The sequence below is a fragment of the Hemitrygon akajei genome, chromosome 27, assembly GCF_048418815.1.
Source record: "Hemitrygon akajei chromosome 27, sHemAka1.3, whole genome shotgun sequence".
NCBI classification, from domain to species: Eukaryota; Metazoa; Chordata; class Chondrichthyes; order Myliobatiformes; family Dasyatidae; genus Hemitrygon; species Hemitrygon akajei.
Window position 1 is genome coordinate 16,485,180 of NC_133150.1, and position 16,660 is coordinate 16,501,839.

The 16,660-nt window shown below is 36.8% G+C and overlaps 1 protein-coding gene across 1 annotated transcript in view; it reads left to right on the plus strand.

The window, feature by feature from the left end:
* The window catches only part of LOC140717152 (ADP-ribosylation factor-like protein 8A), a 54,641-nt gene extending 38,886 nt beyond the window's left edge, over positions 1-15,755 (plus strand). The window contains exons 5-7 of the mRNA XM_073030424.1: positions 3,534-3,601; positions 7,880-7,950; positions 13,761-15,755. Coding sequence (XP_072886525.1) covers positions 3,534-3,601; positions 7,880-7,950; positions 13,761-13,810 — 189 coding nt within the window. The 3' untranslated portion in view covers positions 13,811-15,755. The remainder of the gene's footprint in view (positions 1-3,533; positions 3,602-7,879; positions 7,951-13,760) is intronic.
* The last annotated feature ends 905 nt before the right edge of the window (positions 15,756-16,660 follow it).

The window sequence follows — 16,660 nt, forward strand, 5'->3', positions numbered from 1 at the left end:
TTTTCATAAATATAGTCTGACAGAAGAACTTGACCTCTTTCTTGGAAGTAGAAAAATGTTTTTTTTTAAATCCTTGCATTAAAAGTATTGCAATATATTAGTTGCATATTGCAACAGAAATTAATTTCCCCATTGGAATGTTAACATATATGCACCTACTTTTAACCACCTACAAATCCAGGAAGCTATTACAGTTAAGAGGTATTTTAAAACATATTACTTTGATCTGCCCTACTGAAGTCCAGGTTCTGGTTTTAATCTGCATTACCTAATTAATGTTGTGTTCTTGTAATGTTTAAGTAGTACTTCTACCATTGGTGACATCTGTTCATTGATTTACTAATGCAGTGGATAATTGCTCATTTAGGGTTGTTACTCCCTGCAACATGCTTTAGAATCAGATCATTCTTCTCCTCCTCCACTTTCATCTGACATGTTACTCTGCTCACAATCACCCTGTACAATATCAGTGCCAATTTGTAGCAATCAAACAACTTAATATTTTGTGCATTGATATTTTACCTCCACTCATTTGCTAGACGTGCTGTTGAAGTTTGTTCCTTGTCCGTATTGATTCTGCTGCTTGTCTCTGGAACAATTTTCTACTATGGTCTATTCAGCATGTTTGGTTTCTACCATACCATGGCCACTGCATAACCTGCATTCAAAGCAGTCAAATTTGTCCAGGAAGATTTTATATGCTCTAAGTAATATGCTTTATTAATAGTCCTGAACAATAATACAATTTAATAAATGTACTTGCTCCCTGGTCCATAAGGTGGGTTAGAGGAGTCATATTTTAATGGAAAAAAAATTGAAAAACATCTTTGTGTTGATATTAGCCAAATGCATTTACATAGTAAATAACATCGGTGGCACACACATGTTGCAGATGGTGGGTGTCCTTGATAGTTGTTACCTTGATGCAGTGCCTCCTATAGATACTACCAATGATGGGGAGGGATATGCCCTTGACATATTAGGCTGAGTCAACTACTCTCTGCAGCTTGCATTCCTGTCCATTTAAGTAGTCCTTCCAGATCATGGTGCAACCAGCAAAAATTCATTTTTCAAATCAGGACATTACCAAAGTTCATAAAGATTGGGCATCCTCAAAAATGTTGATTTTTCTCTGAAGGTAATTGTGATAGAAATGTAAATATAGTAGGACAAAGGTTACCATAGCCAAGATGCACTGCATTTTAATCATCAGCTTTACCATTAGACCATAAGACAAAGGAGCAGAATTAGGCTGATTTAATGTCTCTCTTAACCCCATTCTCCTGCCTTCTCACTGTAACCTTTGATGCTCTTACTAATCAAGCTATCAACATCCACGTTAAATATACCCAATGACTTGGCCTCCACAGCTGTCTGTGGCAATAAGCCACCCTCTGGCTAAATAAATTCCTCTTCATCACTGTTCTAAAGGGACATCTTTCTACATTAGCCCATGTAATACAGTGATGCATCTGAATGAGGTTTCTGACTTTGGTGAAAAGGAAGTGGTTTGCTTCCATTTTATTTGAGTTACTCATAATGTTTTTAATTATGACAAATGTTTTGTGCAAAAATTTCTTGTAACTTTTTAAATTTATGATTGTAAATCCTTTGAATTGTTTTGAAATGCCTTGTAATCAATGGCCTTTGACAGCAATGGGCTTTCAAAAGCCAATCAGAGCAGTTTAAATAGTCAGTGAATCTGAAGATCGAAATGCTGCTTGCAGGCTGCTCTACTTCACAGGAGCCCTGGTAGACATTTTGACCTGCTGGGTCACAAAATGTAGGTGAGACAGAAAGGAATGGTGTGGATGACAATTGAGATGCAGTACATAATTTTTAGATAGCATGAGTTCACTGTTATATTGTATTCTGAAGAAATGTTTGTGTGTTTAGATTGGATTGAATATGTGAAATTTATTTTCTTGCAATTATTTTGGTTGTACCTGAAATTTAACGGCACTAGAACGTAAAGAGCATAAATTTGGACTCTCAGCCCCTCCTAATTGTATCTGGAGTGACAGAAATTAGCTGAGTTTTTGAATTACTATTTTCAAAAATTAATTTTATATTAGCTCAATTGAGCATGTAAGCAGATACATAATGAAACCTGCAGTGTGGGTGAAAGTCATATTGATTTGAAGAAATGAAATTGCATGGAATACCACTGTAAAATTCTACAATTAAAGTAAATTGAAGTAAACTGTAATGGTTATTTCAAATATTTACATTCATCAGCAAGATGCAGAATTTACTTCCCGTTTTGTCTTTAGAAGTTTTTTTTTATTAAACAAAATCTACTTTATTCAAAAATAAAATTAGGTACAATAAACCATTCAATGACTCTCAGTCCTTTACAAATGTTTCCATTACAGTCTTTACATTCCCACACTTTTGCCACCCAGGTGGAAGTTTATAAGATTATAAGAGGCATAGAGCCAGTTTCTTTTTCCCAGAATTAAATGTCTAATACTAGAAGACATACATTTAAGGTGGGGATGAGGGAGTTAAAAGATGATGTGTGGGGGAAACATCTTTTAAACAGAGAGAGTGATGATGCCTGAGTGCCTTGTTAGATGTTGGCGGATCTGATAGAGGCATGCAAAAAGATCTTAGGCATGTGAATATGCAGAAACGGAGGGATATGGTCTATGGGCAGGAAAAAAGGATTAGGAGAGTAATTAGTTTGAGACAATGTGTGCTGTTACTATGCTGTACTGTTCTATGTCATTAAGTATGTCACTAAAGCTGGTTTAGCTAGCTCTGTCCTTGTGCTTCTGTAACTGCCTTTATTTAAATTTAGAACAAATTTCAGAGCCTGGTTGTTCATTATTAAAACAAATTTTAACTTTTCTTATGGCTAAGAACAGAATTCTCAAGACCACAGTGATGGTTATATTGATTGCATTATTTCTGATGTGCACTAATCTAATTCTAACTAGGAAGTCTTCCTGCATAGTTTGTCCTTGATCATTACATTTTCTTGAAATTTTTCAAATCACGTTTGATCACCCAGACCACCAGAAAATGGCAAGGTTGATGCCAGTATGCAGGACAGAAATGGTGATGTACCTGGGATCTAATTATGTATTCCTGATGCCAAATTAAGAGTTGCAGATATTGTTGAGATTGTAAGAGTTAAGTGCTTTTTAAACACCTATTACAGTGAAATAGGAATGCAGTTTATGCTTTCTATGATATTGAATGGACAATTCTTGTCAACCCATATATTGCTGGATAATTAACAGTACATAATTTATTACAATTCTTTTAGTTGGAATAGGTGTTCACATATATTTTGACTGAAACGCTCCTGCTTTAACTCGTTAACTTCGAATGATTCGTAATTCCAGTGGCCAGTTGTTTGGAGGATGTTTAATGACTTTCGTAATATTTTCGCTATCCATCCATATGAAGAAAGATAAATTTGAAGTCCTAACATTTGATACAAGATGGATTATTGTAAGATTTTACTTTTCTGAGTTAGTGTATATTTTACTTTGTGAATAAACTGATGTTTTTTTTCCTCTTAGGTGCTAGTCCTGGGGAACAAACGAGACCTGCCCAACGCACTGGATGAGAAAGAGCTGATTGAAAAAATGTAAGTAGATTTTTTTTATGCTTGTAGAAGATAAAATCAAAACAAAATAAAAAAGCAGCTGACAAAAACCCTATAGATGTTCTTGCTCCTCCATGACAACATTAATAATCCACACTCCCACCACTCTGAGTGAAGAAAGAATAAAAAAAAGTGTGGAATGAGCTGCCAGATGAAGTGGTAAATGCGAGCTCGCTTTTAACATTTAAGAAAAACTTGGACAGGTACCTGGATGAGAGGTGTATGGAGGGATATGGGCCAGGTGCAGGTCAGTGGGACTAGGCAGAAAAATGGTTTGGCACAGCCAAGAAGGACCAGACGGCCTGTTTCTGTGCTGTAATGTTCTATGGTTCTAATATGATATGTAAAATTACCTGAGTGTCATAAATGCTGACATAATTGTTTCCTTTGGAAACTGGTGGTGATGCCAGCAAAATGCAACATGCAGATCAGGGTGAGCTTATTAAATGCCCTTTCCTGACCAGATTAACGGGAGTTCCATGAAAGTGAACATTGGAGAAAGTTGGGCTTCTCTATATATTGAATATCATAAAGATTAAAGTAGGTTAGTGGAATTGATTACTTTTAACCAAGATGATGTCAGTGCAGCCATCTAAACCTTTCTGTGGAGAAGTGCCTTTGAAATGTCCACAGCCCCAGAGAACGATAAAGAATAGTTAAACCCAACAGGCAGATTTACAGTACATAAGGTAACTAAGAATTTGGTTGGAGAGGTTTTACAGTTTACATGGTAGGATTGGGAGAGATGGGAGGAAGGAGGAATAGTTTTTTTTGAATTGGAGGTGAGTAAAGTAGGTGAATATTTCACTGTTAGGTAAGAATAAAAGCAAAATCATGGAAACACAGCAGGACAGTTGACATTTGTAGAAAGAGAGTATTTCAGCTCCAGGGTGCTTCATCAGAGCATAGTTTCTGGCTTTTAACTTGTTTCCAGTCTTCAAGGAATAGGTACATTTTTTTCACTAAGTTATCAAGTCAGATATGGCAACAGATGCATGGTGTTCAAAACACCACAGTCAAGACATTTGAGACTCTGGACCTAGTAAATACTCCAAGGAACTATCAGAGTAGGAGATTATATGATCAGAGTAGGAGCTTATATGTTCAGTGGTATGATTGATGACCACAAATAAATAAATTGTTAAGCTCAGGAAAATCAGCAGTTAGAAAGCTAAGGGAGAATTGTTGAGGGAGGTGGCGGATTTTGCTTGTGAAATGCAATTATAGTAATCCAAGGTGGTCTTGTCAGTGTATGAAGCATTAAAGATATCATGTCTGCAGATGCCAAAGTTAAAAGTTTTGCTGTCACTAGTGGAATTGATTATATATTGTATGAGAACAGGAGGTAAAGGCAGCAATGCCAAAACAAAGGACTTGAAGTAATCATCAAGTTATTGACATTGTTAGAGAATTATCTAGAATTTAGTTTATGATGGAGTCTCTTGGAAAATTGGATCACTTCAGTTTTTAACATTAATGCTCTGGTTTGGTATATATAAACACCAAAAGTAAACATAGTGGTTAAGGCCCAACTGGTGCATTGCAATTAGTTATTCATATATCAGGAAGGCCTTGGAGAGATTTAATGAAATGTAACTAGAGATGTAAACTTCTAGAACTAGTGAAGTACGATTTGTTCTCCTTGATAAATGAACAAAATCAAATGGGGTTTCGGGTAAGCTACCTTACCCTCAGACCTGCTCTACCATTCGATGTGATCATGGTGGATTTGTCACAGGCCTCAGCTCATCTGTGTCAGTTTCCCATAATCCTAAATTCACCACCATTCAAAGATATATATAGTCCTTTAATTATCTCCAATGATCTAGCATTTACAACCCTCTGAAGAAGAGAATTGCAGAGATTTGCCACTCTTACTAGATTTGAAAGGTTTCAAAAATCTTTAATGGAGAGGGTAAAGGCTGCTTCCATTGGCAGAAAAGTCAGTGATTGAAGATCACAGATTTAATTAGAAAACTAAAATGAGATGAAAAATTTCAAGTCAATGTATAGTGCTTTTTATCTTCTATCCCACTGGTATAGGACATTTAAATGGTTCCCTAGTATAAGAAAGTGTCTTGATCTCACAGTCTACTTTGTTATAACCTTGTGCCTTATTTTCTATTTACACTGCATAGCTGCACTTCCTCTGTAATTAACATCTTATTTTGCACTGTTAATGTTTTAATTCGTACTGCATCAATGCACTGTTGTAATGAATCGATTGGTTTGCAAGATAAGTTTATCATTGTACATTGGTAGATGTGATTAAAAATAAATCAATTTGGCAACTGAATATCAGCCAAGATCTATGTTACATTTAGTTCAAAAGTGTCATAAGCATTTCAAAAGACTAATTACATCGCATTTCGGTGGTTTGCTGAAACTGATTTTCTGCATTTGTTCCCCCTTTGTGCCTTCTGGGATCACTCTGTTCTTGATTCCCTGATCTGCTCATTCCTTCTTATCCTCCCTTTTCCCCTGCAACCAAAGGAAGTCTGTCTCCTGTCTCTATGCCTCATCAGCAACTGGGAACTTAAACAGCTATTCCACGTGAGGCAGATATTCATCTGTACCTCCTCCTACTGATCTATTGTATTCAGTGCTCACAGTGGCTACTTTGACACTGGCGAACCCTAGCATCAACCAGGTGTCCATTTTGTGGAGTTCTCTGCAATAAACATTTCAAGTTTTTGGTTACATCTCATCTTAATACTCCTTGCCACTCTCACATGTACGACATTGCCCTGTGTATCAAGGTCAAGCACAAATTATAAGACAGCATCTGATGTCCCATTTGGATAGTTTACAACGCAGTGGTGGGAACATTGAATTTTCCAATTTCAGGTAATCCACATTTCCAGTGCTCTTCCTAACACTCAGCTTTCCAACTGAATTCTCCCTTTGTTCATCTTTCCCATCTTCTCCTTTTCCACTTTGTTCCATCTGCCTATTATCCTACCCCTTTTTATCTGGTTCCACACACCTAACCAGCCTCTGTCTCATCTCTCCCTTTTACTTTTATATAGCAGCAGTCGTTCTTCTCCCTTAGTCCTGATGCAGCAGCTCATCTTGAAACATTGATATATACCTTTTGCTTCCGCAGATGTTACTTGATCCACTGAGTTTTTCCAGTGTTCTGTTTTTTTTGTTCCAAATTCCAACATCTAAAATTTCTTTAGTCTTTGTACAACAGTGATCTTCCTGAATGAACATTGATCCTGTTCTTTACCATGATGAACATAATTATCCAAATCCAGTTGTTCTTTTAGTTATTGAAGCATTTTGCTGTTTGATGTTTCATAACTTGAGTTTCTGAAGTTCTGTGACTTTTCAAAGCTCATAGCTTTTGAAATACTAACTTTGATCGATCAGGATCAATTAAAATTATTGTGGCATGTTGGGGCTTCGTGGTAGAGGCTGACCCTGTATGAACTTAGTGCTTTCTTGTGCCATCCCAGAAATCTTATCATTCAAAATTCACAATGATGTTGTGAATGTCAGCTTCTGAATTCGGGGTGCATTTTTTCAGTCATCTCCTTGCCCATTGAAACCTGTAACCATCTATATCTGGAACAGTGTCTGGAACACTTTTAAAATTTGGTTCTCCAAAAGAAGATAAAACATCTTCTGACATAATTTCGCATTTTGAGTGGAATCTGTTTTTTCAAAACAAAAATTTGATTCTTCTATTTTTTTTAAATCTTTGCCAGACCTTCAAAAGCCAAATTGCATTAATTACTGTTGCCAAGCTAGTGTTTCCTTCAGTTCAAGATTTGCACTAAAACAAATCTTTCCATTTTCTCCCACCTTCAAAGATGATTGCATTAAGTAGATTTCTTGACATTCATGTAGTGTTATGCATATAAAATGAAGTATTCAACTGAAACCATTTCAATATGCAGATGGTGGTGTGCTCTGTTGTTCCTCTTGTATAATTTTTGAAATTTCTAACACATGTAGAAGTAAACCCTTAAAGTACAAAATGGGCTTATCTCAGGAGATTTTAAAAATCTTATCAATGTTTTTTCTGAAGGCTTATTTAATTCAGAGCAATTAATTTTCCCCTATTAAGCATTAATAGGGTTTGCAAACTAAATTTAATCTTTTTCACTATTTAATTCTATCTAAATTCTACAAGTATATAATTATTTTCTATCGATTATATAATTGTTCATATTGGAATTAGGGACATTTCAAGGTATTCAAGGTTCTGCTAACATTTCACAATTATTACTTCCCTTTGTTTCATTTCGCTAGGAACCTGTCTGCTATTCAGGACCGAGAAATCTGCTGCTATTCCATCTCCTGCAAGGAAAAGGATAACATAGGTAATTGCTTCTGAGCAAATTAAAGAATATGTAGATGATCATCTCTTGTGCACCATCGAACTTGGAATAGGCAGGTCATGAGAAAAATAAAGATCTAGGTCAGGTCCTTTGATCTGCCTCCCATTTTTCCATTCAGTTGTACAGAACAGCTGGAGCCTAGATTTGCAATTCAATCAGGCTGTGGCTGTATTTTCTAAGAGGATTTTTTTACTTTGTTTTCATTTGCCAATGGTTTTGGAGCTGTGCCCTCAGAGCAAATTTACTGAAGAGTAGGGCATGTTAGATGAAATGTAAAATGTACTTTTGTTTGCAGGATAGAAATTAAAAATCCATCAGTTATTTGTAAGATATTAAAAAGAAAATCTTGGAGGCCTTTGTCAGTGTAAGCCTTGTTATATTTCTATCTCAAACAGCTTTGGTACAGTTACTGTATCTGACAGGTGCATCTTTTTTAATAATCTGCATGTAATCAACAATTATAGTATGCTAAACTAAATCTAATATAACTTTATCCTAACTTGTAAACATAATTCATACATTTCATTTTTAATGGAAACTTAGAGCATAAATTAAGTAAAATATGAACAATTGCTGGAGATACTCAGGTGGTTTTATAACATCTATGAAGAAAGAAACAAAGTTAATAGAAATTTCATGACCTTTTGTCAGATGTCATTGTTAAACCACAAACTGTTAATATAGTTTTGCACAAGTACTGTAAACATTTTGTAATAGATGATGTAAATTTAATGAATGTAAGGTTATAAGTTTTGTAGTTTTGATTGCCTTTAGCATTTTGTTAAATTGTGGCATCAATTGTTTGGAAACCAAATCTCATTGGAGCCAATGTGACAAAGTATTGGGCTAAGAGTTGTTACGTACCCCATAACTGGGTGTCTGACCAGCAGAGAAAGAAGAATCCGTTGGAGTCTGGTGGTACCATACTAAAGGTGTTTATTAGTAAACTACACAATACAATATCAAAAATGCAAATATACATATGAAACAAGTTAGCAGTGATAAACCTAAAAGTGTAGGAATAATAATAATCAATAATAAACAAGCTATGTTTAGGGGTAAATGAATTGTCATAGAAAAGTATAAAGTTCAGTTCAGTTCATGCGTGCTGAGGTAATTATGGTGGTTGGGTTGTAATCGTTGGCGAGAGAGAGAGAGAGAGCGAGAGATTAAGCAGCTGTAGTCAGCAAACCTTCCTGTTGCCTTTTGATTCTGTTGCACCGTTGTTGTGGTGGTCATTCAGCTATGACCCCTCCGTCCTTCAGCTAGACCGTTCTTCTGTGGTGGACTCGTCACTCTGGCATGAATGGACACACACACAAGTCCCCACCTTTACAGTAACACTATGAGTTTTACTGACCGATCTCCTGGTTCAGTCTCCGAAGACCCCCACCTTTCCTGTGTGTTCCAACACTCAGTGTCCACTGATGTGTCTGAAGAGTCTCTCCAGACCTGTCTTTTATCCCCACTCACGGGGTCTCAGCTATCCATCAACTCTGAATGACTGTCCATCAAATCAGGCCACTCCTGCTATCTCCTGAGGAATGTTAATGAGCAAAATAGTAGAAGGTAAATAATCCTGGAAGAGTCATAATACAGTACATCAACACTCTCTCTCCCCCTCTTATCTGTAGCAAATGTTCTTGCCCGGGCTTTATCTCTCTCTCTCAATAGTAGCATAACAACAGCAATAGTTCGTAGTTCTCAGGAGGGGGGTTGGAAATGGTTAACTCTGCACCCCATTGTCCATCAGGTCTGTTCATTACTCATAACAGAGTGAACTGCTGAACTGTGGAACAACAGGAAGTATGTACATGAAGTGAGAGATGCAAAGCTAATATCTTCATGAAGATCCCCAGAAGTGTTTTAGTGCTGTTGTCATTGGGAGTTTGCTACATTTTGCACAAAACAAGATCCTGCAAGCAAGGATCAAGTAATGAGCAGCTGCTTATTTGATTTAATTGTTGAGGAAATAAGACTGGCCAAAATAATGACCAATAATATTAGCCAGAATACTGTTCTTCTGAGTGATACCATAGGATCCTATATGTTCACCTTAATTGATGGAAGAAACATATTAGAGATTTTAAAGCTGGATGAACTCAGCAGGTCGGGCAGCATCTGTTGACTGCTTCTTTCAATGGATGCTGCCTGACCTGCTGAGTTCATCCAGCTTTTTTGTATGTCTTGATTTGACCACAGCATCTGCAGTGCACTTTGTGTTTAGAGATTTTAATATTTCAACCAAAGCCTTGACAATGTAGGCATCCTGTGTGTCACATTACAACTCACCCCAAGCTTTGTTCTTGGGTTGGAAGTTGATCCTCCTGACTTCTGATGCTGGTGTAAGTGAACTTGACTATTTTGTCCTGATAGGAAGGAACACACTATCATTTGTCAAGTCCATTCCTCAATAGTGATCACTTTTAGTACAGACTAAATTCTCTGAGTTTGGCATCACTGCTATATCTCACCATAAAGACAGTGCAAGTTTCTGTGAACATGTAAGTCAGGTGATGATAAAGTTTTAGCTTTCATATTTCTGGCAGTATGTCCAGTTTTTAATAAGATTCTGATGATGTCCAATATGATTAATGAGATTATGTATAGAATCTTTTAAATTGAGTATTTCCCATCTTAATGGTATAGTGACAGATGGCAACAGTATTGTTAGCTTTTTTTTTAACATTACCTTTATGAGCATTGCTGAAAATAATGAAGTATTTATTTTCCTATTACTCATTCTCTTGATCTTTTTCAGCTTTGTTTGACTTAGAACAAATCAAGTTATGATCTGGCCAGTAGTGAGACACACAAAAGGTTGCTTATGAAAATGAGAAACAGAAATCTCTCGACATTATATTGCTGCTGGTAGGATAGGAGCATAGCCCTAAGCTTCGTTTTTGAAAATTGTTATGCTGGACAAAATTGGACTTCCCCTTTTCCATCAGTTTTATTATTTATAGTGTTGTTTAAATGCTGGATGCTGAAGAGGAGGGGGTCTTTTTCATTGTCAGCAATCCCTTTATTGCTTTTAATTAGAAGCAGGAGTAGACCACACAGACCTCAAGTCTGCCATATAATTCAATAAGTCGTGGTTAATCTGACTGTAACCTTAATTTCAAATCCCTGTCTGCCCCCTGTAATATTTCACCCTCGCTTACCGAGAATCCAGCCATCACCACCTTAAATCGGTTCAAAAGCTGTGCTGTATGTTCACATGATCAAGGATGTTAGATACACGCCCCTTTTATGTTGTTATGATAATAGTCAAAACATTTAATGCCATTTAAAAAAATTCTTCTCGAAGCTTCTTTGTCTCTGTTTTAGCTTTCATGGGTGTTGTAAATAGTACTAAAATGCAGGAATTCTCTGAACTCTATATTATACTGTGAAGGATATGCAAAATTAAATAGAGAATCCACGAATTCACTGCTTTATTATAACTATTATTTGAAATAAAGCCCTGAAAGATAACTGTTATCATTCATTCGTTATGTGCCATGTCATATGACATGGGCAATCATGATCTTTCCATGACCATGATTGTTCTTGGCAAATTTTTCAACAGAACTGGTTTATCATTGCCATCTTAAATAAGAGAAAATCTGCAGATGCTGGAAATCCAAGTAATACACACAAAATGCAGGAGGAACTCAGCAGGCCAGGCAGCATCTATGGAAAAAAATACAGTCGACATTTTGGGCCAAGACCCTTCAGCAGGACTGGAGAGAAAAAAAGATTTAGAAGGTGGGGGGAGGAGGGAGAGAGAAACACAAGGTTTTGGGTGAAACTGGGAGAGAGAGGGATGAAGTAAGGAGCTGTGAAGTTGATTGGTGAAAGAGATACAGGGTTGGAGAAGGGGGAGTCTGATAGGAGAGGACAGAAGGCCATGGAAGAAGGAAAAGAGGGGAGGAGCACCAGAGGGAGGCGATGGGCAGGTAAGGATATAAGGTGAGAGAGGGAAAAGGGGATGGGGAATGATGAAGGAGAGGGGAGAGGCCATTACCAGAAGTTGGAGAAATCGATGTTCATGCCATCTGGTTGGAGGCTACCCAGATGAAATATAAGGTGTTGTTCCTCCAACCTGAGTGTGGCTTCATTGCGACCGTAGAGGAGGCTATGGATTGACATATTGGAATGGGAAGTGGAATTAAAATGCCACTGGGAGATCCTGCTTTTTCTGGCAGACAGAGTGTAGGAGCTCAGCGATGTGGTTTCCCAGTCTACGTTCTATATCCCAATCACCAATATAAAGGAGGCCACACTAGAAGCACCGGACACAGTATATGATCCCAAATGACTCACAGATTAAGTGATACCTCACCTAGAAGGACATTTTAGGACCCTGAATGGTAGTGAGGGAGGAGGTGTAGCACTTATTCCGCTTGCAAGCCCTGTATCTCTTTTACTAATCAACTTCCCAGCTCTTTACTTCATCCCTCCCCCTCCTGGTTTCACAGATCACCTTGTGTTTCTCTCTCCCCTCCCCCACCTTTTAAATCTACTCCTCATTTTTCTTTCTCCTCCAGTTCTGCCAAAGGGTCTTGGCCCAAAACGTTGACTGTACTCTTCTCGGTAGATGCTGTCTGGCCGAGCTCCTCCAGCATTTTATTTGTGTTGTCATTGCCATCTTCTGGGCTGTGTTTATACAGGCAGGTGACCCCAGCCATTATCATTACTCTTCAGAGATTGTCTGCCTGGCATAACCGGGACCAAAATGCACCAGTTGCTCATACGACCATCCACCTCCTGCTCCTATGGCTTCAGGTGACTCATCAGTGGGCTAAGCAGGTGTTACCTGCAGTCTATCAGAGGAAAGGAGCACCATACACCTTCTTTGACAGATTACCCTGCCACCCAGAGAGCTGTTATAAGATTCTTAAATGGTTCCTTAGTACAGTAAAATGGACTCTTGACTTCACAATGTATCTCGTTGTGGCCTTGTACCTGTCATCTGCCTGCGCTGCACTTTCTCTGTAACTAACACTTTATTCTGCATTCATTTATTGTTTTCTTTTGTATTATGTGAGTGCACGGTGTAATGAAATATGGATGGCTTGCAAAATAGATTTTCACTCTGCCTCAGTACATAAGACAATAATAAGCCTATTCCAATTATTCTACTTTTTATGGAAGTCTTAACCACTGGTGAAGATGGAAGATTTTTTTTTTGCTCTAATGTAGTTTTGCTCTCTGAGCCAGTAACATTTTTGTTTCATTGTGATCAAAGTATGAATTTCATGCTTCCAGGTTGTGATTACTTTGTTTTTTAAGCTAGCTCAATGCACAATAAAGCACCTTTCAATTAAATTCTACTAAAACCGGTGAAATAAAATAGTACAGGAAGAGATACTTCTGTGAAATATAAAGTCACTTCTATGTTGCTGAATTTTAATAGAATGTTGAAGTTCATGGTGCCTATTGGCCATTTATTATTTTTTTAAAAAGGTCTTGGAAGTGAAAGGTATTTGATCTGTTATTCCCCGGAATATATTGTTTCTAAATGTATCTGGATATTTTATGTGTACTGATTAATAGATTGAATTCTAATTTTGAGAATTGGGAATGTGTCAATGTCTGTTGGGAGATGCTGCATGCAGCTAGGAAAATCATCATTTGGAAATGGAGGAAACAGTTCATGCCTGAGATAAAGTTTAATTAATGCAACATAACCATAATTAGTCTGGGATGAAAGTAGTGATAAAATCAAATTAATGATATTTTATTCAAGTATTCATGGTGTGCAATTTTATGCTGTTCACACTTGTAATTTTTCAAATTAATTTCAGATATAACACTACAGTGGCTCATTCAGCACTCAAAGACCAAACACAGTTGAGGACAAGGATGGTGGTTTCTTGCTCCTACCCAGGACCTGCCATGTTTAACTTCGACCTCCTTCCCTAAGGAAATAATTTGAAAAGGTGTCCAACAAGAGGTCAAATGTTTTTATCATGACAGAGTGTACAATATTATTTTGCACTTTTTTATGTTTTTATATAATTAAGCCAAGTTACTAAATTTGACCTTGTGAGACTTAGTACTTTACGCACTGTCAATATGAATGGGGTTTTGTTATATATAAATGGGACTTTTTTATTTTTAATATGCATGCTTACCAAGTCCCAATGTAGGATGAAATTTCTTCTCCCAGAATACCATTACTGAAACACATTTACATTTCATGGTATCAACTAAGCATGCTCAGGGGATTTGTGGTGTGGCTCTGTTACAACATTTGAGTAAACATCTTTTTCATTTCACCACATAATGTCCTTGGCCTTTGTTTTGACCTCAAAGATAATTTGGTGTAGGTTGGACCTGCTTATTAAAGTGGATAAAATTTATATATATATATAAAGAGTGCAGGCCGTCTATAGTGAAGCCATATGTTTAATTATAAAACATTATAATAAGAGGCTATCAATTGAATGTCTGTTACCGGTAAATGATGGAGTGTGGTGTGGTCATTGTTGTAACCTGGCATACAAATTAAGATGGTGAAAGCTTTATTGATTCACCTCAACAATTCTCCAATAGTCCAATGTTACAATACGGAATAACCAGATTATCAGTCAGTGGCATTAAGTATGTACTCAACAAAGAGTTGATATAAATCATGGCTGTTTACAAGATTGACATATCCAATGGAGAAGATTATTATGGAAAGAAATTCAGGTATACCGGATTGATTTTTATTGTTCAATTGTATCTCAAGCCTTGAAGTTGCAGGTAGTTTTTTTTGTTTCTAGGTACTAAGTATTTCTGCCTCTGATTGTTATTCTCTCCCCACTTTGGATTCTATTGATTCAGTCAGATTTGAATATATGGTGGAAAGTACCACAGGTGGCCATATTATGACTTTTATTTATCTCTTGCAACTGGAAAAAAAAATAAATTCACAGTATACTTAGTTACATTAGCCTGTGTTGCAGTTCATTGTGCCTATTCCAGCAATGACAAAGATTAACCACACTGAAAAATTATAGAATTTGGGATCTTTGTAATTAGTTATATAAAATTGGCACCACTGCCTCATACATACTATCACTAATACAGTGATGAGGTTTAAATTGCTTTTTATGGATATATACAGTAGTAGTGGTCATGCTTAGCAGCTTAAACTTGATTTGAAAACTTGATTCTTTTATGCCACAATTTTTTTAAAGAAACTCCATCAAAGCATAGCAACTACTCAGGATGAGGAATGAGACAAGCTATTAACATTCATATTTAATGTTTAATTTTTGCCTGCAAATGTCCTTAAGTATTTGAACTGCTGCTCTTTTAATAGCACATCCCTATTGTTGCACATTGAAGTATTTTTACTTTTGACAGGTAACGTAAAAAGTGATCAGCTTTTTGTTTTTGTTGTCACTTGCCTTTTAATAAGTTTACAATCTGTTCTCAATTGCGGTTTTGTACATGAAAAGTTAAGCCAAATTGTTGGAATTTTTAAAACCTACAGATTTGTGATAAATATCGTACTAGATAGTAATTTGCTTAAATACAGGTACTTGCCGTAAAAGCTAATAATTAGCAGTCTCTGCTATTGTGTATGGAGAATGAAGGACTAATAGCTTGTGTGTTTTACTTGAACTATAACTGGTTTTAAGTGAATCCTTTGTCCTCCAATTTTAAGAAACTAATAACATTGATACAAACTGTATAACAGCTTGTTGACTTGTACAGTCAGCTTATCAGATAATTGTCCTGCGGGTGATTAATGTACTGTTGCTTTTGTCATTTGAAGCTAGCGCTGTAATAAATACATCCATACATTCTGTTGTCTTTTTATCATTTCACACAAATTTTAATTTTTTGGGGGTTTTGAGTAAAATGACTGTAGTATTATTAAAAGATGTTAATCCAAATTTAAGCACTTTAGATGCAAATTGGAGTAAGTTTGAGGTGGTTTAATTTTGCTGATAGTAGCCTTTTTTCCAATCCTACATAATGCAGCTGGATGATTTCAGCCTTTGACAATGTAAACAGGGTCGTCAGTGGGCTATATTAGGAATCACTTTGTATTTTTTTTTATCCTCAATTGTAAATTTCATTTCATGGGATACTATTTAAATGTTTAATTTGCAGTTTCAAATTACAACTAGAAAATAATGTTGGCAGTGTTTTAATTTGGATGTCGATATTGGATATGGGGAGGATTTAGAAAAAAGTTTCAAGATGTTTGCATATATTTCAGATGTTTAACATGAGGTGAGTAAAACTGGCATTCTTAGTAGTGGAGCTCAGAAAGCCAAGCAGCATCTATGGAAAGGAATGGACAGATGACTCTTCATCAGATTGGAAAGCAAGGGTAAAGAAGCCTGAATAAAAAGGTATGGGGAAGAGAAGGTAAAGCCAGGTGAGCTGGGAGGGGCTGTGAAGTGAGAAGCTGAACGGTGGAATATGTAAAGGGATGAAAAAGAAGGAATCTGATAGGAAAGAATAGACCATGGGAGAAAGGAAGGAGGAAGCGTATCAGAGTTTCACTCATCGCCTAGCTTGTACTCTTTTCCCCTCCCCTCACCTTTTTCTGGCTACTTCCCCACTTCTTTTCCAGTCCTAATGAAGGGTCGTGGCCTGAAATGCTGGCTCTTTATACCTCTCCATAGATGCTGCCTGACCTGCTGAGTTCCTTCAGCATTTTATATGTGCTACTCTGGATTTCTAGCATCTGCAGAACCTC